The 26,373-nt window shown below is 41.3% G+C and overlaps 1 protein-coding gene across 1 annotated transcript in view; it reads left to right on the forward strand.

The window, feature by feature from the left end:
* Positions 1–26,373, forward strand: part of Fmn2 (formin 2) — a 315,696-nt gene that overhangs the window by 80,234 nt on the left and 209,089 nt on the right. Inside the window, exons 4-6 of the mRNA XM_006993715.4 lie at positions 5,935–5,990; positions 21,695–23,259; positions 25,401–25,545. Of these exons, the coding sequence (XP_006993777.3) occupies positions 5,935–5,990; positions 21,695–23,259; positions 25,401–25,545 (1,766 nt within the window). The remainder of the gene's footprint in view (positions 1–5,934; positions 5,991–21,694; positions 23,260–25,400; positions 25,546–26,373) is intronic.

Here is a 26,373-nt window from a genome sequence, read left to right on the forward strand (position 1 = left end):
TTTTTTATACAGAATGTGTGTGTGTGTGTGTGTGTGTGTGTGTGTGTGTGTGTGTGTGTGTATACATGCACACTTGTGCACATACATGTTCAGTGAGTGCAGAAGGAGAACTATGGTGAGGGCATCTCTCAGTGGGAATTGTCAAGTAGGGCAGAAGAGTAAAGCAGTGATGTGTGTGTGTGTGTGTGTGTACATACATATACACATATATGCACAAAGGTATCTTAATGAAACCCATTATTTTGTGTGTTAGCTAAAGAGAAATTAGTAAAAAGAACAAAACACCTAGATGGCCATTTAATCAATTTACACATAATCAAAGAATTAATTAAACTGAAAGTTCATCATCACAGTGGACAGAAGAGAGATGAGTAGTTGTAAGGAAAGGACTGAGCATTCTCATTTCACTCAGGTCCTTCACAGTTCCAAGACAATGACACTGGACAAGTCAACAAATACAGGTCTGCTTAAAAAAGCAGTACAGGTACAGAGTCCTGGAAGAATAAAAAACAAACAAAAACCTGTGTGTGTGTATGTGTGTGTATGTGAGTGTATGTGTCTGTGTGTGTGAGTGTGTGCCTGTGTGTGAATGGTTGTCAGTGTGTGTGTGTGTGTGTGTGTGAGTGTGAGTGTGTCTGTCTGTGTATGTGTGTGTGTATGAATATGAGTGTGTCTGTGTATGAGTATGAGTGTGTGAATGGCTATGTGTGTGTGTGAGTGTATGAATGTCTGTATATGTGTGTGCAAGTGCGTACATGAGTGTGTGTTTGAATGACTGTTCATGTGTTCATGTATCAAGTAAGAAATCTAATAGAAGCTTCCTGGGGAAATCTTCCAACAGTGTTTATTTTTTGGCTGAATGAATTGTATTTGTTCAAGAAAACATTTTAACAGCTTATGAATATCTAAGATGCACAGAAGGATCACAAAGGGAGATGGATCAAATGGAAGGGATTTAGGATGAAATCAAGTGAATTTGGGTTTGGTTAGCTTGCTGCAGTATATCTCAGAAGAATCTGCAATATTTTTCTTTTTGGACTACAGAGAAATAGAAGTTTTATTATAAGCAATATTATAAACATAAAAAAAAATCCAGGTCCAAAGCCATTTACTGCTACAGATGTCTCTGACCCACACATGTCCTTCTATGCCACACCTTCTGTTACACATTACACTACCATACTTATTGCTAGACAAGACCTGCTAAACAGCACCTAATAGCTGACACAACATAGTAAACATCATATATATGGCACACCTTGTAATCCCATAAATTTCTAAGCTCACTGAATCTGCACTATTTTAAGGTAGTTGGAAACGTATTCCTTAATTTCACAGTGGAAAGGGGAGCATGAACAATTGTGTGTCATCTTCAGTTGTCATGAGATTGAAAGCAACAGTTACTTAGGGAAGTACACGCTTTCTAGCCTCCAATATCCAGATGAGATGTTTCTTATGGTCCCCAAGAAGGAGGATTTTGAAGGTCTGGAGAGATGGATAAGTGGTCAAGAGTGCTTGCTGCTTTTTCTGAGTTTAGTATCCAACGGCTCATGACAACAGGTAAACACAAGGTCCAGGGGTCCTAATACCCTTCTCTGTCCCCCATGGACACCTGCACACATGGGGCATTCACACAATCAGATATATGCATGCATGCATGCATGCATAAAAATAAAAATAAAATCTCAAGAGAGATATTATATGGTGTACCAAAATGTGGTATTACCGGCCCATTTCTGTTTTATCCAAATGTTTTGACACTGTTTAGCTAATAAGCTAATGAAGGAGTCCCAAAGATGAGGTGTTGTGCTCTGTCTTCCTGGGCTTGTAACACAATCCAGGGACAGAAGGATGGATTGTGTTTCATTCAGAGTATTAGTGTGTCATGTATTTTCCCTTTAGCCAGCTGGTCCTGAGTATGAATATCTTCTATTGGCAGTGATGGGATGATTCTTGATCAAAGAATCAAGCAAGAGCATATGGATGAGCTTACTAGAACATGTTAAGCTTTCCTTCCATTTTTATCTGTCAGAGACATACTGTATTAGAATTAAAAGACCATCTATGAGTCTCCCATCATAATGCATGCAATTTAAATTCTATTCAATAAACTCTTAAATTAACTAGATTTGAACAAAGTTGACGTATTTCAATAAGGAAGATGTGATCCAGGGAATTTTGTGCATGTTACTTATGGTGTAAACTGAAAAGAATATCTACTTGATGTATTTTATATTTTGGGGCTGGTGATTTAATTTTCTTTCCATTTTTAGTAGAGAGACATACGCTGCTGATCATATTACCTCCTCTTTCCAGTAGTTAGGTATGGTCGTTTCCACCTGTGATCCCACACTTGGGCAGTGGAAGCGGCTGGATCATGACTTTGAGGTTAGCCTGTGTTACATAATGAAGCCCCGTCTCTAAAACATGAACAAACAACAGATCACATCAAATTGCACTTGTAGGAACCCAGAACTTTAGATTCTGATGAGAATTTCATGAAGTTATTTAAGAAATACAGACCATCAAAAGAATTCCTGAGGATATTATTTCTCCCTCTCTACTTTAAGGTATTCTTTAAACCAAAATGGTCTAGTTTCTGTTTGTGTGTTTTTCAAAGGGACAATGGAGGTGGCAGTTTTCAATGTACCCTCAAAGTGTACTCATTGTATTGACTCTTCTGATATCTGATGGAGACACTTCCAGTCTCAGAGCTGGTTGAAAGTGATTCTGAGAAAAAGACTTTGGGTCCTAGATTGAGGGAAAAGGTAGAAAAAGGTGGATCACTTTATGTAAGAGTCAGTCACGTTTATCGAGGAAGCTCAGTACAGGATTGAACTAAGCTGCCTTCTCAAATCCACCTGCTCAGCGAGTGGGTCTTGAACTGTCACTCACAAGCCAACCATTGCTTCCTGTATGGTATCATTTCTTAACCCACTGCACAGCACTTTTGTTATTTGTAATTCTTTTCGCTCTTTTTCCTTCCAGTATCTTTTCCTCTCTTCTATTTTAGTGTTCTCCTTCTTCTCCATATCTCTACTACTTTTGATCTTAGTTCTCATTTATTTTCACTTTAGTTCTTGGTGGTGTTAGTTCATCTTTACTTTTCATCTGAGCCTCTAGATTCCTACACCCTAGCTTGTGACTTTGCAGGGTATTTTGAGATGTGAATTTTTCTTTGCTGTTTTAACATAGGGATTCAACAAAAGATCAATAAAAAGGATGGAGATAAATGGAGAACGAACCCAATCTAGTTACCTGCTGAGTGAGATGGAGGGAAGCTGAGAATCTGAGGGTAGGGGTTCACAATATCTGACTGATAATTACCCTAATAAACAGTTTTATGATTATATTATTCTGGTGAACACACTTGTCAACATTGCCCACCCAGGCCTTAGAAGCTATCTTTTTTTGGACAGTTTACCAATTCAAGAACTGCCGAGGGAAAAAAAGCTCAGAATCTGTGTGTACATGTCTAATGTAAAAAACAAACCCTAGATCATAAGCAGGAGAGCCGTTTGTTCTTACTGTAATATTGAAGTGGGAAGAAGAAGAAAGATACTTCCCTCCATCTCCTCTTCAGGCAGGACTTGTCTGTGGGTCTCTATTTGGGAGGAAGCAGAAGAGATGGAAGCAGATTTGGGGTTTTCTGTATTTACTGTTGATTAGCTTTCAGACAATAGATCCCTGTTCAAATGGAGATGACACTGGTGCCAAGATCCACATAAGCAGAATGTGCTCTTTTTGATTAGCCTGATGAAGTAGCGTTGTCTGGGACAATGGTTGCATTTTAAAGCCTCTTGTTTATATTCTAGCACACTCTGACATCTGATGGCAAGTGACTATTGCATGTTATTCTCTGATCTTTGTTTTTAAAGATAAAATCTTAGCTGAGGTTCAGGAAATAAGTAGATAGAAGGCAGATACGTACTACCTTTTAAGAGTTCGTTTCTCCTCCCTAACAAGGTTGCCCAACTTTTTTATGGTAGCACTAAGTCTCTGCTTGATACAGTGTTTTGTTTGTTTTCATTCTCATATTCACTCTGTAAATGTTTTGAGCACTTAACTGTTAGCAAACACTGCTCTGTTTGTACAACAGGAGGTCATTTGACAAAAGTACCTACTTGCATGGAGTGTATGTTATGGTGGAGTGTGTTACCTAGTTTTTCATTGTTATAAAAAGTGCATGATAAAAATCAAGTTAAAGAATGAAAAAAATTATTGTGGTTCATGACTTCAGAGGTTTCTGTTTGTGGTAAGTTAGTCCCATGATTTTGGATCTGTGGGAAAGCAGACCATTGCGTGTCTGCTTATATGGTGAATCAGAGCAGTTCCCGTTTTAACAACCAGGAACTAGAGAAGGGTGATGTATAGGGTCCCGTTATTTCCTTTAAGGGATGTTCAAAGTGACCAATGATGCCTCATCTTCTAAAGTTTTGACCACACAATAACACCACCAACTTGAAGTCAAAACCTTGAAGACATAGAAACTTCTCAACTCCAAAGATAACATAGAATAATAGATAAGTAGCAAAGAGATGAACTGTGGAATGTAGGGTATGATGACCAATCTTTTGGAGCAGATGAGGGCTGGGGACCAGGGAATCCTAGGGAGGTATGAAGGTGCAGTTACAATAGAGTATACAGAAGTGCAAGATGAAAAAGAGGTAATGCCATGTCACAGAATGTAGGTGATTAGAAATGGGTTGATTTAAGTTGTAAGGGCTAGTTAGTAATAATCCTGAGCTATCGACTGAACATTTATAATTAATATTTCATCTTCGTGTCAGTTATTTGGGAACTGGCAGGTGGAAAACAAAAGTCTGCCTATAGGCCTGAACAAAAATCTCAGAAGGGACCTAGGAACCAAGGAATGGTGAGATTGCAGGTATAGGGAAAGAAGAGTGTTTGTTATGGGAAAGGTGCAGGTTTCATGTTAGAAGATGGCCGTGAGGGGAGGAGCATAGTCAGCTAGTGGGCAAGGGGGAGTGGTTACATAGACCAGGAAGCATAGGCAGGTGATACAAGGCCGGTAAGCCTGTGTGGAGGCTATGGTGTTCCTCTGAGTACAAAGAAAGCCTTCAATGCAGCTTCACGGTACAGTACGCTCTGTAAACACTAACCACACAATGTATGTCTGCAGCACTGTTGTGCGCATCGGTTATGACACTTACAGACAGTGACTCCTCTACCTTATTTGCAGTGCCTTGTCCATACCCCTCTCCCTAACAGACAAAAGACTTAAACTCCTGTATTCATCTTGCCAGTGAATGGGCTGCTCATCTCTGAAATGCAGAGGATGGATGAGATATTTATTTTCATATTCTTAAATATTCACACAGAGGATACTGCCCTCTAGCTTAAACAACAACAACAACAGCAATGTCCATTTATCCTCATGTGTTTCCAGTATGATAAATTTGTCATTTTGCAGAATCTTAAATGACAAGAAGGACTGAAGGTAGAAAATCCCTTCAGAATCCCTTCTTGCTTGTGCCTCTTGGTGGCAGTATTTGTCATCCCTCACTGAAAGCAGAACTAAATTTGTCAGTATTTTAAAGACCTTTAAAATTCCTTACTTTAAGACTGACGTGGTCTCATCCTGTATGAACTTTCACCAAGTGAATAACGCCATTGACATTCTTAAGCAGGGACTTTTGGGGGGAAAATAATTAAGGCTGGCATGCAGAGCAGAGCACAGGGCTACTCCTGTTTGTGAAGGAGCTAATGACACAAGTGTGTGTCATCATGTGTTTGTTATACTGAAAAGCAGTCATATTCTCATGATGAGCTAAGAGAATTGGGAAAAAAAGACTGGGTATTTTTAGTACTTACTGTGAAAATATACATCTAGTGGAAGCTTTAGCTTTTAACTGAGGAAATGGGAAATTTTATTCTTTAAGGTATTGACTGTCTGCTTCCTTTCCAATCCAGAACCTCAATCCTCTATTTTGGAAAGCCCGAAAACATGTTCAAACGGTGTCCAGCAGGTAAGAAAACCTCATTAGGACGGCAAATTCCCATTTCCATTATGTACCTTAAACCAGTGATCGGTCTGTGATTGACATTCCTATCTGCACAGATGGCTGGGTTGCCCAAGTATTAGCTCCCAGGGGAATCCTGTCAGGCAAAATGAAATGCTTCTCTTTATTTATATTTTGTAATTCCATCCATCCTTCAAGTAGGACCAGGTACAAGCTTTAGAGAGCTCTAACATTCTGTATCCAACCAGAGAGCAGGCCCCCGTGTTTGCTGTCTCCAGCAGAAACTCCAGGCCACCTCAGGAAATGTCTGTGCTGAACCATGTTGGCATGGCCTTTCTAGTGTCTAGTAAGATACCTTTCCACCATGCTATGGATAGGAACAAGGTCTTTGTGCATGGCTGGCAATGACTGTGTTATTGAGCCCCCAAAACTCGACTGATTTAGAGGATGAGACATTTGATGGCATCTTTTTAGACACCTTTATCTATTACTACCCATGTCTATAATCCCCATGCTGGGGAGGCAGAGATAGGTAGAGCCTCGAAACTCATGGGCGTAGTCAAATTGGTGAATTCTAACTTCATTGATAGACCCTGCAAAGGTAGAAAATGATTAAGGAAGATATTGGATATTGAATTATTGTGTGTGCCCCCATATGCACACACAAACATGCTCTGACACATATGCAGCCATGCATATACACACAGAAATAAATAATTTAAAATGTCCAGAAAAGAAATATTTCCTAGAACATTTACTGTGGATAGCAGTTGCTCTTCTGGATATACAAGGAGCTGTTGAGCTGATTTATAATTATTCCCAACTATGCTTTTGACAATGGTTTCATACCGCATTAGAAAATAAGCTAGTCTACATTGTTCGCACATAGGAAGGAGATTGCTTCTGGTCTATGGAAAATGAGAGGGCCCTCACTTGAACTCTAAACCTATGTTGGTTTCTGATAATAGTGGCATATGTAGATTATATAGGACATGGCGTTCTCCCCTCTGAACTTGAGAGTTGCTGACATTTGAGAACTCTTCAAAGCGAAGAGCGAGTTCTCTTTTAAAAATAAGTTTATTGTTACATTAAAGTGCTCATCTTGGAAGCGAGGTCAGGTTATGAGGTTTGATGAAATTTGGACAGTCCCAAGGTTCTCTACAACACGCCAGCTAGATGAGCTTTTACTGTTCAAAATCAAGCTGCTGTTAGGGACATTCCCAGCTTTCTGTTGTTTGTGTCAGAGAAGAGATCTGTACTGACATAGGTGCACCAGACATGCCTGGTGGTTATTTAATTAGCTGCAATGGTTAGTTTACCCCAATCAGAGAAAGAAAGCTAAAATTATGAAACTGGAATAATAGTAAAACCAGCAATGGTAAACAAACAAACAACAGCAGAAATCTATTGCATTGGAGCGCGATCGATGGTTCGGTGGGTGGTTAAGAGCATTTGCTGGCCCTTGCAGAGGACTGGGTTCAGTTCTTATGTATGTATTTATTGACCTACGTAGTCCTTACAGTGATACTTTAAGAAGTAGCAACTATGTTTCCCCTTCTACTGAAAAAGCAATATTTGGAGGAGCTGAAAGCAACTCTGCTAAAACTACAAAAGCCATAACAAGAAGCTAAAATTGGAGCGTATACCTTTTGTAAGAGTCAGATCTCCAGATATGTAATAGAGATATATAAGCCTATTATTTCACCTTTGTCTCTTTCTTTTGAAGTTTTACTCTAACTTCAACGTGTTAAATTGTATTAATTTTAGTGTTTAATTGCTTGGGTGGGCGGATTTTACAGTTTCTGCCAAGTAAACCCTTTGCAGTTTGCATCGTGGTCACTAGAGGGCAGCTCTGCACCTCTGTAAATTACCACTGCAGCTGGACAAGGAATGCTCCAGTTTGTTGTGCGTGGATGATGATCAGAAGCAGTTTGCTGGCCCATCCAGCGCTGCCTGTGTTATTCTGTGGTTGGAATAGGAGATGTTAGGGACTGCTTAGCCAGACCTCCAATGCCTTCCTCAGACGTGTGTTCAGGCACCTGTTCTCTCCACTGAAACTTTTCGGGATTTGTTGAACAAAGTTTGAGTGTTATTCGGCCCCATAGTTAGCAATTCTAAGTGTCCAGCATCCCTAGAAACAGCACACATGCGACCCCTGAAGCGCCTTTGCAGGACCAGGATTTGCATGCTGTCTGCTGTGCGTCCAGACTGTCGGGTGCTTAAAGAAAACACAGTGGACTCCCATGAGCAAAGAGATGAACATAGTTCCTTTTTCAGTGCTCCTGTGGAGAGTCTTTCAGAATCCAGAAGGTCGTTCTAAAGACAAAATCACATTCTTCGGATCTGGATGACTTTTCCAAAACATTTCTTTGCCATGGTTAACTTTAAACTTCGATGCTTGGGGCCATTTTCCTGCCTCAACTTCCCAGATGTGCCACTTGACCAGGTACTTCCTCAGAAGACTGTGTTGTCTGAAGGATTGCGCCATAAAATTAAAATGGACCTTTTTTGCCTTTCACACACAGCCTGCGATATTTAAGCTTCCATATTCAGTGTGAATGGAAAATCCTTCTGGCCCAACTCAGTTTACGATCATTTTAGTTGCTCACTCAGCACTTCAGCAGTGGTTAGATAGTGGGTCTCAGGAGGTCCAAGGTGCTCAGGATGGCAGAGAAGCACAGACACTCAGTGGTGGAGATACAGGCACAAACCTGGTAATACTTGATGAGGGTGTTTACCCTGCTGTGCCCCAGGGATGACAGAACTTTTCTGGAAAGAACATTTTTGGTTTTTGGGAATTCAAAGGAGATCAGAGAATGGTGTAGGTATTTTATCCAAAAAAAGGAGGAGAGAGTCTTGTTTCAGGTTTTTGTCATTGCTTTGAGGCAGGGTCTCACTGTGTACCTCTGTCTAGCCCAGAACTCACTCTGTAGATCGGGCTGGCCTCAAACCCATAGTGACCCCCTTGCCACTGCCCCCTTTCCCACAAGTGCTGGGATTAAAGGTGTATGCCACCAGGCCCAGATCTTGTATTGGTTTTAAAAATGAAAAGCAGTTAACCTCTGGGAAGCAGTAAGAGTGTGTGTTTAGCATGGTGGGAAAGAAATGGATGCCACACAGTATTTTTGTTTTATTCCAGAGTGGTGAGGGCTTAGAGATACAATGAAACTAACAGCTTGTTCTATTGAGTTTTAGACGGTGTACAATCAGTTCATGCCACACAACGTTGTCAAGGGGAGAAGGTACACCCTTCAGGAAGTGAATCTGATGGGATTCACTGAGGAGACTCCCTTGCTTATGAAAGGATACTTTCCCATGATCATACATCTTCTGACCTGCTGTGTACTAGGATGCTTACAGGAGACAGGGAAGATGTGAAGACTTAAGACCACAGGGCCCTTTCATGTTAGCACTTCTATTGGTCTTGCTCAGGTCTTGTTTAGGCGGCCATGTTGATGATGAGACCGTGTGGGTGTGTCTTCTCTGATATTTCTAGGAAATGAATTCTCACCTAAACTTCTGGATCCTCTGGCTCTCCTAACCTTTCTGGCCCTTCTTCTGCCATGGTCCTTGAGCCTTTGCTGCAGGAGCTGGGTTATAGGCATTTCAGTTGGTGCCGGGCACCGCTAAGTCACTTGCTCTCTGCATTTGATTGGCTGTGGTTTTTCTGTAATGATTTCCATCTGTTGTGAGGAGATGTTTCTTGAATGAGGGGTGAGACCTGTACTTATCTGTGGGTCTATAAGGACAAATATTTAGAATGTAGTTAGAAATTATGCTGGTTTAATAAAGTGGCGGTTGCATTTCAATTTCAAAAAATAAAAATAATATGTATTTTAAAGGAGCTTAACAAAACTATGAAACAAAAACGAAGAAGCAGTCAGTTTAGTTATAGGGCCGTATCTTCTCCATATATCTATAAATCGACTTACAAGATACAGTGTAACTGCCAACGTATTTAACGTATGTTGTAGAATACTGGAGAAACTAGAGAAATAAAAAGGTTGTGGAGAGACTGTAATGAAGAATAGTTTCTGAGGAAGGTGATTTCTTCATCAACTTAATTTGCATGAGTATGGGAAGAAGAGTATTCCATACGGGAGAAGAAAGCAGAGGAAGTGAACTTGGCATCCGGGTGGCACTGTCCTGTTGGCTTGACTCTCTCCTCCTATGGAAACTTGGTCCACTGCATGGACTGGACAGTGATTGAGCCCAGGGCCCACTGGTATCTGGACGGCAGCCACAGTGTCCTCCCGGATCTCCTTACTTCCAGTTTTGACCCCTTCTAATCTCTTCCTGTACGTGGCCCCAGAGTTATCTTCCTGAAAACACAAATCTGTTTACCCCTGATATCTGCTTCGACTTATTCAAGGACTGCCCGTTGTGTCTCTAAAAGGTCTCAGGCCTGTGAGTTTGACATACAGGGTCCCCCTCCGGCCGTGGCTGCCTTGGTCTTCTCTCACTGTCTTCCCTACAGATCCAGCTTGGTCTAGGGGGAAAGCATCGTTTCGTGACAACGCCACTATCCATCATATCTGCCCTTGCATGTCTCTTGTCTGTTCTCATATGCCCTGTTATAAAATGGACATGATTCCATCTTGACTTCCTCTTAGACACTGTGAAAAGCCTCATTCTCCAGAGGCCTTTTGGAGTCTTTACACTGTAGCCACTGTGTCCATGCCTCTGTCTAGAATCACTTGGATTTAAACACAGGGATTGAGACCCTTAAGGATAATGCTATAATAGTACTTTGCTTTGTCTCTCCAGTATCTAGCACAGAGCCTGGCAGATGGAGAGAACCCAGAGAAATGTTTGATGAATGAATAGATAGATGATGACCATACGGATGAGAAAGAACAAAGGGCATGTCTCAGGCACTTGTAGACAATTCACTTGCAGAGGATCATGGGCTGTGGAGCAGATTTCCTGAGCACAAATCCCAGGTTTCTAGTATAAGGTGGAGAACTGTCAGAATGAAGCAAAGGCAGACACCGACTATGATACTACGGACAGATTTTAATCCATGGTTACTGCTGCAGTGGGGTGAAGTTCTGCTGTGAACTGGTCAGCTTTGCATTGGACAGAGAGGAATGTTTAAAAGGGAATGAGAAAAGGCTTGGGAGAGTCACACAGTGAACACGACAATGGCTCTTTACTGAGCGTAAGTTCCTCATAACAGCTAAGGTCAGTTGTGTCTGTGAGCTGGCAATGACAGAAGCTGAGATTCTGTCCCATCTCAGTTCAAGAGACGGCGGCCTTATCTTTAGCTGCCACTGAAACAGATAAAAGGCGTTGGCAATCTTGTGTTTTCTCACACAGTTGCATTTAAGCGAGAGCATACGGTCATTCTAAGGATGTGGCCTTGGGAAATATTGGCGTTTGCTCAAGTGTTTTAAAAACAAGGTTTGAAGCCACAGAGGAAGCTGGTTACAGTTTGGTCAAGAAAGGATCTTTGTTAGACCTTGTTTTAGTTTGTTTCCCCTTGCTTCAGAAAACTGAAGGTCAGGGGTTGGGTAATGTAGAAATGTTGGAGGTTTATTTAGTTCACAGGGATGGAGGTTAGAATGTCCTAGAGGGTAGCACTGGCATGTCTCAAGGGCCTTCTCCTTATATGATAGCTGGGAACAGTAATGCATGGTGAGAGACCAAAACTCCGAGCCTAGATGGCTCTTCTTTTCACAAAGTCATTACCCTAGTGACATCACCAAGTCCTATCTAATCCCAAAGAAACTCACCTCCAAAGGGCATTTCTTGAGGTTTTTTGTTTTAATTACTTTGGGGGTAACATTTCCTGCTCATGACTTGTGTCATAACCATAACAGACCTTAAGTCAAACTGCTAATGAAATGTTAGCTATTGAAGTGAGTATAGCGTCTGTTACTCTCCTTAGAGAGAAGTATTTTATTCAGTGTCTTAGTTTCCTCACCTGTAAAATGGGCATATGAATCTTTCCTATCTGAGGGGCTTTGAGGGTTTTAAGCATATTAGTTTGTGGAAAATGATTTGAAGAGCTTAAGGCACATAGTCAACACAGATTGTTAGTTGTTATTGTGTCAGAGCAATACTCTCTATTGTGTTTTATTTTCTGTTAATGTTGAGGATGGAACTCAGGATCTTTTGTACATGGTAGCAAATGCTGCACTATTGAGCTACACCACTCCTCATTATTCATGGATTGTATATTTGCAAACTCACCTTTTGGTTAAAACTGATTGTGATGCTTAGGCTTCTTTGGTACATTTCTGGTCATTTGCAACCTTGCACAGTGTGACAAAAAATTCTGCTCTCTGAACTGTGTGTTTTCCCAGGTAAGTTTGAACAAAGGGATGTCTGTAAACAAGCATGCTTTGCATGGTCTATTAAGTGCCCTGCCTTTCACATTTTTGTGGTATTTCCTTGGTAATTCCACTGTTTGAAATGGCTTGACACTTAGTGTTAAAATGTTGTCGATGTTCCCAAGTGTCAGAAGGCCTTGGTGGACCTAGTGGAAAGACTACATGTTGGGCTTTGTTCCAGCAGGAGCTAGAGTTTCATGGGCCATCAGTTCAGTGTTAGTGAATCAACAATAGGTCTTAAATAAGACAGCTTTCAACAGGGACACATGCTTAAAAAGGAAAAAAAAGATTACACATGGATCATGTGACAAAATGTGACCTGAGGCTTGCTGGAATCCAACCCTATATTTTCCTGAAGAGCTGTGCCTCAGCATTGATTAATTGAGGGTTTTCAGGGACTTTGCTTATGACAAGTTTGAAGAACGCAGGTTGATTGTATTGTAGTTAATCCTCAGGGTACCCCTCTGCAGTAGGCCAGTGGAGTGTTTGTCACAGTTTACAGGAGGGCAGGCCTGTGTTGGCCTGTGGTTTCAGGCTGTAGGCCACCGTCTTGGTCTGTTTTGCTTCTAGGCCCAGGCTTGGTGAGACAGAACATCACAGGGGTACACTGTTCAGTGGAGCAAAGTGGCTCCCCTCACAGGGGACAGGAGATCAAGCCTACCAAACAGACTAGCTGAGGGATGGGAGACTGCCTTCAGAATCACACAGTGACCTACTTCCTCCAACCAAACTCAGCTTCCTAAAGCTAGGAGCTCTTTAATCAATTAAGACTTTGACGAAGTTGGCACCCTCATAACCCCCTCTTCAATAGCCCTATGAGTTAGAGACCACACATTCCCCACATGACCCTTTCAGGATGAGGGAGATTCGTATCTGAATTATGACATGGGCTACCTTCATCATACAGGTCATTAAAGACCTTATGAGCCTTGTGAGAAATTAACATGTTCTCAGCAAGCAGAGGCCAAATGTCTCCAAGAAGGAAATAAAGTGTCTGGCAAAGGAACCTGGAATTGATCTGGAGAGGAACAGTAGGACCAATCAGGAGTGCAGTTCCAAGTTGCTGAGAGTCTCTCAGCTAAGACTTTATGTAATGCAACAGAAATGATAACCAATGACCCAGGTGGTGACGGTGGTAACTGTGCTGGGTGCAAATTAGTCTCAGCAGAGGTAGCATCAATGGGGAACTAATTAGAAATGCAACCTGATGGAATTGCTAACCCTAGGGATGGGGACAGGGGGCCATGGTTTAACAAGCCCCTTGTGATTCTTAGGAGCATTCCTTGTAAGAGACGGTGGCTCAGCCATTAACAGGAGTTCAAAGCTCTTAGGACATGCTATTTTGTTGGAGGATAAGATACAGTTTAGATTTAAGGACAAAGGCTGGGTGATCAAATAATAAGAGCTAAGCTGTCACAAGATGGAAGTGAACCAGCGATGAAAAGGAAACACTAGAAGTCATCACTGGAGAGGAGAGACTGGGGGTTTAGAAAAACGATTTGAGTATATGCAGCCAACTAAGTTGCCCAAAGATAAAATCCCTATTCTAACTCCTACCAAAGGGAAAAAAAGTGAACAAACAATAAATAAAATGAAACAAAAAATGAAAAAAATAAAAAACCAAACAAACAGAGAGGGGACTAGAGAAGGTGGAATCTGAAATAGTACTAGCCAAGAGAGGAGAGGATTTTATGAAGAAAGACATGAGTAGGAGTCTTGAGTACTTGCCACAGGCAGGTTTAAGGACACAGTGTTTACAATAAGGACATGAGCAGCACAGGGAGAGCAGTTCCCTTAGCATGGCACGGTCTGAGGAACACTGTACCATGAACTGATAATCTTATCCATTGTATCTGATTTCCCCTAAGCTTTATTTTTATGGCATTTGACAGTAGCTGGGTGTTAGCGCAAGGGAAGCAAGTGCTTAGGAGATGGCACACCGATTATAGGGCTTTTCTTCCAGGGACTGTCTGGGTGGTAAAGGTAGCTGTGTCCTCTCAGAGTATGGTCCAGCAGCCTGCCAGAACATTAACTTAGTAGCAGGATAGAAACTCCAAAGGCAGGATAGTGAAAGTAGCAGATACCTCTCTTTTGTTGACGTCTTGTTCTCTTGGCTCTTTCTCAAATAGATTATTACTTCTACCAGGGTTCCTTACCAATGATTCCTGTATTCTTTACATCAATCTGTTGATGATCCATTATGCTAAATGTAATATGGCCAGCTAGCCAGTTATCATTTCTAACTTATCTCCCCGCAATGCATATCACATGTCCCATTTATGGACGAGAGACTTTACCAGATTCATTTTGTGCCAAGCACATAATAATTTTCAACAATGCATTATTCATTTTATTATAAAAATCGGTGGGGCCAGGGGGATGCCTCAGTGGAGGAACACTCCTACACAGATTAAAGACCCAAGTTTTGAAACTCATCACCCATATAAAAAGCTGTGTGTGGCTGGCTGTATGTACTCATAAACCCAGTACTATGAGGGTGGGGGTGGGCAGAGAGAGGTTGATTGCAGAGGCTTGAAGGCCACCAGTCTAGCTGAAAAAATGGTGAGCTCCAGGTTCATTGAGCGATCTTGTCTCAAGTGAGTAATACAGAAAATAATAGAGGAAGACATCCAACATTCTGCTCTGGCCTCCATAAGCATCTTCCCCTCCCCCCAATAAATGTTGTTAGAACTCTGTGAAGCTCTTGTTTTCTGTAATAAGTTCCACTTTAAATAACCCTAGATAAGTTATTTACAATTTCTCATATGCCCTAGCATTTTCCCCCCTTTTTTGAAATTTCCCCTAAAATTTGAAATTAAAAAAAAATTTTTTTATAAGTAATTACACCTGTTTAAAGTCTGGATTTACTTTCTATGGGATCCTGTCTAGCATACTTATGTTATTTTAGGTCTGGAATGCCATTGGCTTGTTTCAAAACCATAGGGTATTTTAGAATTCAAAATATGAGAAATAGAATTTATATTTTCATTGAATAGTAAGCTCTCTTGTGTAGATGTGTGTAGGGTCCTCATTTGTCAGTAAAGTGACCTAAAATTAACAGAACTTGCAAATCTGAGTGAGGTAGACAATGAATTACGTGTCTCATGTCAACGTTTACAAAATCAATTTAGTATTAACTTACCAGTGAGCAGTTTTTATATTCTAGGCTCTGAAAGCACCCTGCTTTCATAACATAATAAAGTTTTAAAGATGAGCCCATTAGCATTTCAGCAAGAGCTTGCTTGAGTGTATCTTGGCTTCTTCTCTGACAGTTGTAACCTTAATGTTACTGTAATGGGTTCTTTTCTGGGAATCGGATAATCTTGCACTTGGGAACATGTTTTTGATGAACATTTTATTCTTTCAATGGCACTTTGTATTTTGTGATATTCAAGTGGTCAAACAATTTATAAGAACTAGCCATCACCACCCACGTTTAAGATTATACAGGAAAAGAAAAAAATTGGCTATGTGATTGCATAGAATTGTTGCCAAATAGGAGGGCAGCTTCTCCTGCTCTTGATGATCTAGGGATTTGAAACAATATTTCTGAACACAGATAATCTCAAAATTGGTAATATATAAATGCATTGCTTTTTATATGGTTTAAGTCAGGTTTATATCAATATTGTATACCCTAATAAATTTGCCTGAAGATCAGAGAAACAGAACAGCCAGCCGCTAGGTCTTCCCTCTACGAAATCCTCAGCCTAGAGACAGTGAGTTCCTGTTTCTTCACACCTTATATACCTTTCTCTCCCCTACTATATCACTTCCTGGGATTAAAGGCGTGTGTGTGCTTCCCAAGCAAAGGCATGTTTTTGATGAACACGTGATCTCAAGTGCTGGGATTAAAGGTAGGTGCCACCTCTAGGTCTAATCTAGTGGCTGGCTCTGTCCTCTGATCCTCAGGCAGGTTTATTAGGGTACACAATATATCACCACATCTTAATGTGTCTACAAGTGCATATATATGCATATATATACATACACACACATATATACATACACACACATATATATACATATATAATCTGTTACATAGATTTTTTATAAAACTGCCACAACTATACTTTGCCCTTCCTTTTAAAGAGTGATGTAATTTTTTTATAGCTATCACCATGAGCACTGGATAAACTATTGCACAATTCTGGAAATGCTAAGAGCATTTTTGTGAAGAAGTCTAAGATAACGAAGTGCATTTCTTCAATGTCAAGTCCCTTGAGAATCAGATATATCCTCTAGCTGTACCCTGAAGTTCCAGGCACTGGACACAGGGGAACAGGCTCCAAACTTGAGGGCTTTTTGTGGACCACAGAGTGCCTAGCAGTCTCTTGGAGATTAGGTTGTGGCTTTGTCAGTGGGTGGGCCCTGCAGATCTTGACTTCATGTGGGTCTTGGGCATGTAATGTTTGCTTACATGGCCAGAAGATAGCCAGCCCTTTTTCTTGATAATGACCTATATTTACCATATAAAGTCCTTAAAAAAAAAAAAAGATAACCCATAGAGAAATCAACTGTTAAGTTGACAAGCAACACAGCCTTCTTTGAGGACACAACAGGAACTGTTGTCATGGATGCTGGGAGTACTCAGCAGGAGCCAGCCAGCCCTTGACTGATTGTCCTGGATAAGGAAGGCCAGATAAGATTCCTTGATGACTCTTAGCTAAGTTGAGATCTGAAAATCTTATATACATTTGGCTACTCTGTAACAGTGTCTGGGTGGCTGGTCTTTCTTAGGTTACACCGTAGTCAGTTAAGGTTTGAGATGAACATATCTACTCTGCTTTCTAGATGAAAAAGGGGGATTGTACTTTCCAATATTTCACGGAGTGAGTTAAAGATCATCAGAAAGGAAATGCAAATTCTGGGAATTTTTTTTTTATCTTTTTATTCTTCTGAAGTAGAAATAATGCAAAAAGTAGGAATGTCTCTCATCCCAACTTTTCTTCCTTTTTCTTTGTCTATAAACTTATCTGTATGAAGAAAAAAAAGTTCCCTGTAAAAACATTCCATCTCTTGTCTTTGTAGTGTGATTATTAATACCTCCAAGAATTCCTTAACTCTGCACTTCCTGGCCCCACACAGCTAACTACCATGTTAGTTAGAGATTTAGTTTTGGAATTTTATTCCCCTATTACTCTTTTCTCTGCCATATCTTCGTTCTACTTCTTACTATGTTACATACTTGAAAGTCTTTGAAGCTTAGAGAATGTGTGTATTTCTATATTATCAGTTCCTTATTTTCTTAGCTTTTTAAAAATTATTTAAGTGTCTTAGTTATCTCTTTATTTAAAAAATAAATGAAAGACATGAAAAATACATATTAGTAAATTGAATGTGTATATAGGTAGGACTGGTGTTACAGGCCTGGAATCTCAGCTACTCAAAGGCTGAAGCAGGGGGATTACAAATTTAAAGACTGCCTGGATGGCAGGAGAGATTCATAGTCAGTCTGGGAAACATAGTGAGACCCTGCCTCACAATGAAAGACAAATCAATCTAGCAAGGGCTGATTGTAGATCTCAGCGGGATAGCATGCAAGAGGCCCTAGGTTCAGCTCCTCGTACCATCAAATAAATAAAATAAATGAGTAAATTTAATACAGTATTTGGCTCAGCCTCAAGTCCTCCCCTTTTCTCACCAAGCATCTCTCACGACTTTCTGTGCTCAAAACTGTAATTTTAATATAATTAGAATAGGCTCTCTGCCAGGATTAGTTTATCAATGATCTCATAAAGTTTTAAGCCACACAATACAAATGCCACATGAGGAGAAATCACCCATCTTTCAGAAGCTGTAGTATCTCTTAGCATCAGAAAAAGTGAAGATGGAACATTGGAATCATGTATCGTAGGATCATATATTTACCTAAAAGTTTTTACTAAAAAATATTTTTAAATATAAAATTTATATAGCTCCCTGTTATGATGAAACTGTTTTTATCTTCTGTCCTTCCCTTCATTATATGGTTTAAGGCTAAGGCTTTATGCATGCTCAGCAAGTAGTCTACCACTGAGGCCTAACCCCAATCTAGTAAATGATATGGTCACTTAGCTTTTAAATTTTGGTCTTTTGGAAGAGAACACTACCCATCCCCCATGTAACTAAATGTGAAATATTGGTATATTTTCTACCAATTAGGCTTTGTTGTTAAATGACTTGAACACAAGAGACATTGCCACTTAATAAGATATTTTAATAAGAAGTTTTAATGGAGCAATGGGAAATTTTGAAGGATGTTCTCTATGGTGCACATTTCAGCTTTTGATTCTTAATCTACCTGGAAATCTGAAAACTTTGGGGGTGACAGTCACAAATTAGAGTGCAAATTGTAATCTCGTTCTTGAGGAACTCAGGTTTTCAAATCCTCACACTTCTAAACCTCTCCATAACTTCATCTAATAGGTTAAGCCTAGCTACAAGGGAATCTGTAAATATCATAGCCTTTCCATTTCTATAAACAGAAGAAGGAAGCTTTTAGTTGGGTGAGCCAATAGTTAAAACATTGTCAAGAGTGGATTTCACTCAAGAGATTGTTCTGAGCAGTCCAGCCCCAGTCTGAGAATTGGCCCCAGGATGCTGTGGTGTTGAAGAAGGAAGACAGCTTGAGGATCACAATTTATTAGATACTTACTCAGAAGTGTGGGCCTGGGCAGCAACGAGAGCCACAAATCCCCTCGATTACAGTCAGAAGGAGAGTTGTATATGTTGGTGCAGTCAGAAGTGGCTTCATCCAAGTCAGAGCACACCTGGTTTATTTCACACTAATATCAATGTCAGGGGCATTCCTGGCACAAGGGCCCAGCCATAAAGCTCCACATACCACTCCAATGTTCTGGGAAACTATTGAGGGAAGGCCGATGGGGGTTATTTAGGAGTAGTCATTGATGTTATGACACAAGGTGGCTGTGGTCATATCGAGGGGAACCCTTACAACTGTCTTTGTCTGGTACCCGTTATCATGTGCAATATGATTGGTTTGTTTGCTGTTTACCTTTTGCTGACTGGCTTTGTAATTAGAATTTTAAAATCTCCAAATCTTCCCTGTTGCTGCTACTCGAACTCCTACCGTCACTTGGCTTTGGTGTGTGTTTTGAGGAGATGGTCTGTGAATGTGGGGATGTAAATCTTTGTTGGAAGGACCGTAATAGCTGTTACAGTGTGAGGCCTCTATGGCACAATCATTTTCCCCTTTCACTTTATTTTTCTAGTTGTCCTATAATTTCATACTGGTTTTATTGTATTTAAATTGTTGATGGCAATGAATTAGCTTCATTGATATGACTTAAGAATTGGATTTAGGAACTCTCTTCTGTAATTTATTTCCTGCATTTCATTCATCATTGAACTCACATTTTTACTTTTTCATTTATTTGTTTATTTTGTGTGTGGGGGGGCACATGAAAGTCACAGTGTGCTTGTGGAGGGCAGAGGACAACTGTCAGGAGCAGGTTCCCCTCTTCCAGCATGCAGGTTCTGGGGACCAAACTCAGGTTGTCAGACTTGGTGATGAGTGCCTTTCCTTGCTGAACCATCCCACTGGCCCTAAAGAAACCTTTTTTTATAACCCTTGGTGGAAAAATCAGAACTCTAGTTATATACTAAGATAACTTGAGAAATACTGATCAATATATCAAAACTTTTACTAGTGTGCCAGGAAAATGGGGATAATCTACACATTTAAGTAATTCAGTGTCATAAGAAAAAACTGAATGATCAAAGACTCGTTAAGATGAGCTTGAGTGGTAAAGTTTTGTGTCTTGGTTACTTATGTTTATTAGCATCATAGTTATAGTATAGGAATTGTTATATTGGTCAAATGGGAAACAAAACTGTCTATAATAGAGATTTCTTTTACCATGGACTACTTAAACAATATATGACACCATTTTCGTATATTAACACTTTGGTCTTTTGTGTGAATGTTGTTGAAAACTAATGATGTAAGGGTTTGTTTGTGTGTGCCTAAGTTTACATAAAACATACGCAACCCTCAAAATTTTGCCCATTTAAAGTGTCTATTCTTATAAGTTCTGCAGAACTATCAGTGAATACTTACTGAAATGCTTTGAGTAAAATATTAAAATTAGAGTGAACGTGATATCAGGATTATGACATACATTTACAATGTCTATACCCATGGTTTTATTGTGTCAATAGCACTTCACATAATCTTACTTTTGACCACTTTTAAAAGTTAGCGATTGCCTTTAAAATTCAGAATTACTTCCAAAGTCTCTAGAAAACACCCAGTAGCATCAATTCACAGTCAGGAAGGCAAACATTTGTCTTGTAGAATATTCTTCCCTGTTCTTGGGTATTATGATTTATTATTACCCCCCCCCCCCCCCACACACACACACAACACACACCAGGGTATTCCTTTCATGCAGGGAAACATGCTGGGCAGATTCTGTGGAGGGCTGGCAGATGACCCACTCCATATGGGCATGGCAGGGATGGCCAGTCATACACAACCCAGACACTGCATCCACGTGGAGAGTTTATTATAATAGAGAGATAAAGAGGCAGAGAGGCAGAGAGGCAGAGAGAGAGAGAGAGAGAGAGAGAGAGAGAGAGAGAGAGAGAGAGAGAAAGAGAGAGATGCATACCTCCTGGGAGGAGATGCAGAAGGAGAGAGAGGAAGGGGCAGAGTTTTTCCTTAAGCAGAGGCTTTTATGTCAAGATGCAGGGTAACCCCAAGGGGCAGGATCAGATTAACATCGGGTACTAGTCTAGTTTTATTTATATTATAGTGATAAAACCCCCTCACCAAAAGCAAGTCATCAGAGGAAAGGATATGCGTCTTATAATTCTGAGTTCCAGTCCATCACCGAGAAGTCAAGAGAGTAACTCAAAGCAGCTAGTCAGGACACATCCCCACTCAAGAAAGAATTAAGTGGATGCTTCCATGTGCTGCCTCCGGCTTTCTTCTGCTCAGCTAGCTTTCTTCATTTATCTACAATTCAGGGCCCCATCAGGGGCCATATTTGCATCCCACTTCAATGAAGGTACTCAGGGCAGCCACACACACATGCCTTGATATAGATACTTTCTCTGTACCAGTTTCTCCCCAGGTGACTCTCTCTTGTAACAAGTTGACATATAAAACTAACCATCACAGTTGTCCATCCTCAATGACATTCTATGAAGATGAGACGAAGAAGGACCTTAGGATTCGATTGGAGTATGTGTGAGCCATGTTCAAATCCAATGGTGGACAAGAAGGGTCAACATGGAAATTTCAGTAGACTCTTTCTGTGACAGGATCTTTTAGGAGAGACAGTCAGCTTTGTTTAATTTCCCATTCTTCTTTAAATAGTTGCATTTTTTTTCACTTTCTTACTCACTGTGCCTGTCCTTGTCTCTCAGGAAGTTTTCGATGTGAAGTCTGAAGGACAGGCGACTGTAATTCAGCAACTGGAGCAGACCATTGAGGATCTGAGGACAAAGATCGCTGAGCTAGAAAAGCAATATCCAGCCCTAGACTTGAGCCTTCCAGGCCTTGAGAATGGATTCCCAGCCTCTGAAGAAGTTGGTCTGGATGCTCTCAGATTGCACGGGAAGGTCGCACAACCTCCGAGAACTCTTGAGGCAAAATCAATACAGACTTCCCCTACAGAAGAGGGTGGGATCCTGACACTGCCGCCTCCGAAGACACCTCTAGAAGGTCCCCCGTGCCCACCTGCCTCTGAACGCGGAGAGTCGGTGGTTCTACCCCCACCCACCGGACCTCAGACAAAATTCTGTTCAGAGATTTCTTTGATCGTATCTCCAAGGAGAATATCAGTCCAGCTTGATGCCCAACCAGCCCTGCAGAGTGCATCACAACCCTCACCTCCTCCTCCTCCTCCTCCTCTGGCTGGGTCTGAAGGTCAAGGACACCCCTCCCCCCCTTCTCTGCAGACCGCCTTGGAAACCGGCCAAGAGCCTTCTGTTAGCTCCTCCTTTGGAAACATCTGTAATATCCCACCTGCACCACCTCTGCCTTGTACAGAGTCCTCCAGCTTCATGCCTGGCCTGGGCATGGCAATTCCCCCACCTCCTTGTCTCTCTGACATAACAGTGCCTGCTCTGCCCAGTACAACAGCCCCACAACCCACCAGTCTACAGGGAATAGAAATGCTGCCAGCCCCTCCCCCACCGCCTCCTCTTCCTGGACTGGGAATACCCCCTCCTCCCCCTCCTCCTCCTGGAGTGGGAATCCCCCCTCCCCCTCCTCCTCCTGGAGTGGGAATCCCTCCTCCCCCTCCTCTCCCTGGAGTGGGAATCCCCCCTCCCCCTCCTCTCCCTGGAGTGGGCATCCCCCCTCCCCCTCCTCTCCCTGGAGTGGGCATACCCCCTCCCCCTCCACTCCCTGGAGTGGGCATACCCCCTCCCCCTCCTCTCCCTGGAGTGGGAATCCCCCCTCCCCCTCCTCTCCCTGGAGTGGGAATCCCCCCTCCCCCTCCTCTCCCTGGAGTGGGCATACCCCCTCCCCCTCCACTCCCTGGAGTGGGCATACCCCCTCCCCCTCCACTCCCTGGAGTGGGCATACCCCCTCCCCCTCCACTCCCTGGAGTGGGCATACCCCCTCCCCCTCCACTCCCTGGAGTGGGCATACCCCCTCCCCCTCCCCCTCCCCCTCCACTTCCTGGAGTTGCTATTCCTCCCCCTCCTCCTCTACCAGGTATGGGGGTCCCTCCAGCCCCACCTCCTCCTGGGGCAGGCATCCCTCCACCTCCTCTGTTGCCTGGCTCAGGTCCTTCACCCTCCTCACAAGTTGGGAGTAGCACTTTACCAGCACCACAAGTGTGTGGATTTCTTTTTCCTCCATTGCCAACTGGCTTATTTGGATTGGGAATGAATCAGGACAGAGGGGCTAGGAAGCCCCCAATTGAGCCTTGCCGACCAATGAAGCCTCTCTATTGGACAAGAATTCAACTCCATAGTAAAAGGTAACCCCAAAGCGAGCTTATCCCTGCAGTTTGTTCCCACCAGGGGACACCTTGCTGTAGAATTTTGTCTGGGAAGTATAATTTAATGTATTTTAAGTACACCTATAAAACTTTTGTAAGATTTTGACTTCATTGTTTTCTGAAGCAATTTATGGAACATTGCAGACTTTTGTCCCGTAGTATCAAAGATTGAAAAAATTACGTGTGCATCTCTGAGATGTATATTATATCCATTTATAGTGTTAACTTTTTTTTTTAAGGATAAAGGGGTTTATTTTTTCTTAACATAAGTGATTTTACCTGTAGTTAGAGGATTTCACTGCCTTCTACACGCTAACCATCTAAAGCAAGGATTGTCTGTAAAAGAAGCAGGGTAGAGAAGCAGGTGCATTTGTTGCACCATTAGTTTACACTCTGCTTTGACTGTTGAAATTTCTATTTCTGATCACGGCTTAAAAAATGTAAATCAAGTCCATAGGCAAACCAGCTTTCCAGGAAGAGTTCTCCACCTTTAAAGGGTCCAGATTTGCATTATGATGCAGTGTTATTCATACAAAGTCTTTCTGGAGAAGCATCACACATCAAAACACATCCAAATGTGGGAATGCCCTGACACTTCTAAAGACACAAGGCCATTTCACGTGGTCATAGTTGGCAATGACCATCATGAACTAAGACTTTTTCACCAAGTGTTCAGGTCGCATACTGTTTGTCCACACATAATCTGATCCCCAGTCTCAGGAAGACCATGCTCGGAGGCTTGGTCATTAAATACAGGGGAGAAGGTGGAAAACACAACTTTAAATGCCATTGGCCCTTTTTATTCTAATTGATCACAATTCCTTGACACATTTGAACTAAGTGGCATGCATTTAGGAATAAATAGCATTACTTTGCACATCTTGTATTGATTTTTTTTTCTTCACTAAATCCATCTAGGAGAGGATATGCTAAGTTCCCTGACTCCTTTTTCCAGTCTATTCTCTGCATGAGTGTCTTATCACTTAGATACATTGATGAATCATTTTAAACTGTAGTCAAACTCATTTTCTTCAGGTCCAGGACTTGATGTTCTGTCTCATTATTTTGCTTTTTATAAATGACATTTACTCTTTCTTAGTGGCACTACACAAGCATGGAGGTATTGAGAAGGAAAAGACAGTGGGCGGGTGGATGGCAGTGTGTATATAGAGAGCATTTTCTTAGGAATATATATACTTTATAAAGATTGATTTCTTTCTATTCTTTATTGACATGTACGTGTGTCTAGTACACCAGTGTAAGTACACTAGGATGCTACAAGACAGTGTCAGATCTGGAGCTAGAGCTTCAGATGGTTGTTAGTTGCCCCATGTGGGTGCTGGGAACACATTCATGTGGGTTCTGGGAACTGAGCTCATATTATCTGGGAGAGCAGTAAGAGTGCTCAATTTCTGAGCCATCTCTCCAGCTCCAGAAATATACATACATAGTACATCCATCCATCTATATGTACATATGTACGTACATACATCCATACATGGATGCATATATATGCACATTATGTGTGCATTAATTAATCAATTAATTGATTTTTGAGATGGGATCTCATAATGCAGTCCTGCCTGGGCCTAGAATTTGCTGTGCAGCCTAAGATGGCCTTGAATTCACAGAGAGATTCTCCTGCCTCTTGTGTTGGGATTAAAGGTGTATGTTACCTTACCTGGCCTTGGAGATACGATTTTTGTTGTTGTTTGTTTGTTTGATTTTTGGTTTTATTTTGTTTTGTTTTAACCATCAAATAATCATCTAGGCTGAATCAAATTGGGATGTAGGAAATCAAGCATTCCTTGCTCCTCTAGCCCATTCTGAGAGAGGCTTTGCTTTGTTAGTTTCATGGAGTGACTTGATGAGGAAGGATGTCAGAAAATAATTTCTGGACAAATGTCTTATTCATTCACTCTTCTATTGTATTATTTTATTTTATGTGTTATTCATATAGATGACATTTTAACCACCTCGTCAAGTTGATAAAACATTTTCTTCCGGATCTTTTTTCTTGTGTTTCCCTGCCCTCCTCCTTTTATTTATCCTCTTTGTTTTTGCTCATCTTGACATGGGACTTTGGATGGCCATTTTATTGTTCTTTTGCTTAATTTTAGAGATTCCAGCCCTTCACTTATTTGGGAAAAGATCGAAGAGCCATCCATAGATTGTCATGAATTTGAAGAATTATTCTCTAAAACTGCTGTAAAGGAAAAAAAGAAACCCATTTCTGATACAATCTCAAAGACAAAGGCTAAACAAGTGAGTATCCCTGTACTTTCCGATTGGAGGGGCCCTCTGCTAAAGTGTAAACTTTCATTAGAAGACAAGCTTTGAAATGGTTTATGGACTCGGTGTGTCTCCTTGGATCTTCTACAGATAGCAAGGAAGGGGTGGAATGTTAGAATGTATTGTTAAGTAAGATTCATTGAGGAAGAACAGCTGAAACTGTCCAGAGAGAGAGAGTGCCCTGGTCATTTTGTTCACTAGCACCTGTTTCCAGACCCTCCACCACTGCTTCTTCTTGGTTGGTGTTGTTTCTCTCGATTGAAGTTCATCTGAGTGTTCACATGCACCCAAAGAGGCAAGCATGGATTAAGTCTAGCTCTTAGACTTGTAGCTTCAGTGAATGCTGTTAAAACCCAGCTGTACTGTCCTTGAAATATGGAAGAAAATTCTGCCTCCTCCTAACATTTCTATTTCATGGTAGCTCCTTTGATCTAGCCTGTGACACGAACAAGAAGAAGAAAGAACAGGTATCTGAAGAAACACATTTCTGAACATTTTGAATGGGTAGACCCACTGGACTTGGTCATGAAATAATCTAAATTTAGTCTCCAGGATGCCATGCAGCAGGAATTGGCAAGACTCCATGGTAGTGAGCTGTAGATATTTGCTATTGGTGACAATCCATCACCATGGAATAGGGGAATGTCTACATTTTGTAACTTTGCAGTGGTGTGTGAGAAGAAACTGGGGAGGGATCAGTCTCAGTGAGAAGAAATGAGGCTAGTGTCCCAGTGTTCTTCTGGCCCAGTTTCAATATCAATGACAGCCAAGGGTTGAGTCAAGGTCAAGTCCTTGACTTGC

This window comes from Peromyscus maniculatus, chromosome 11 (assembly GCF_049852395.1).
Source record: "Peromyscus maniculatus bairdii isolate BWxNUB_F1_BW_parent chromosome 11, HU_Pman_BW_mat_3.1, whole genome shotgun sequence".
NCBI classification, from domain to species: Eukaryota; Metazoa; Chordata; class Mammalia; order Rodentia; family Cricetidae; genus Peromyscus; species Peromyscus maniculatus.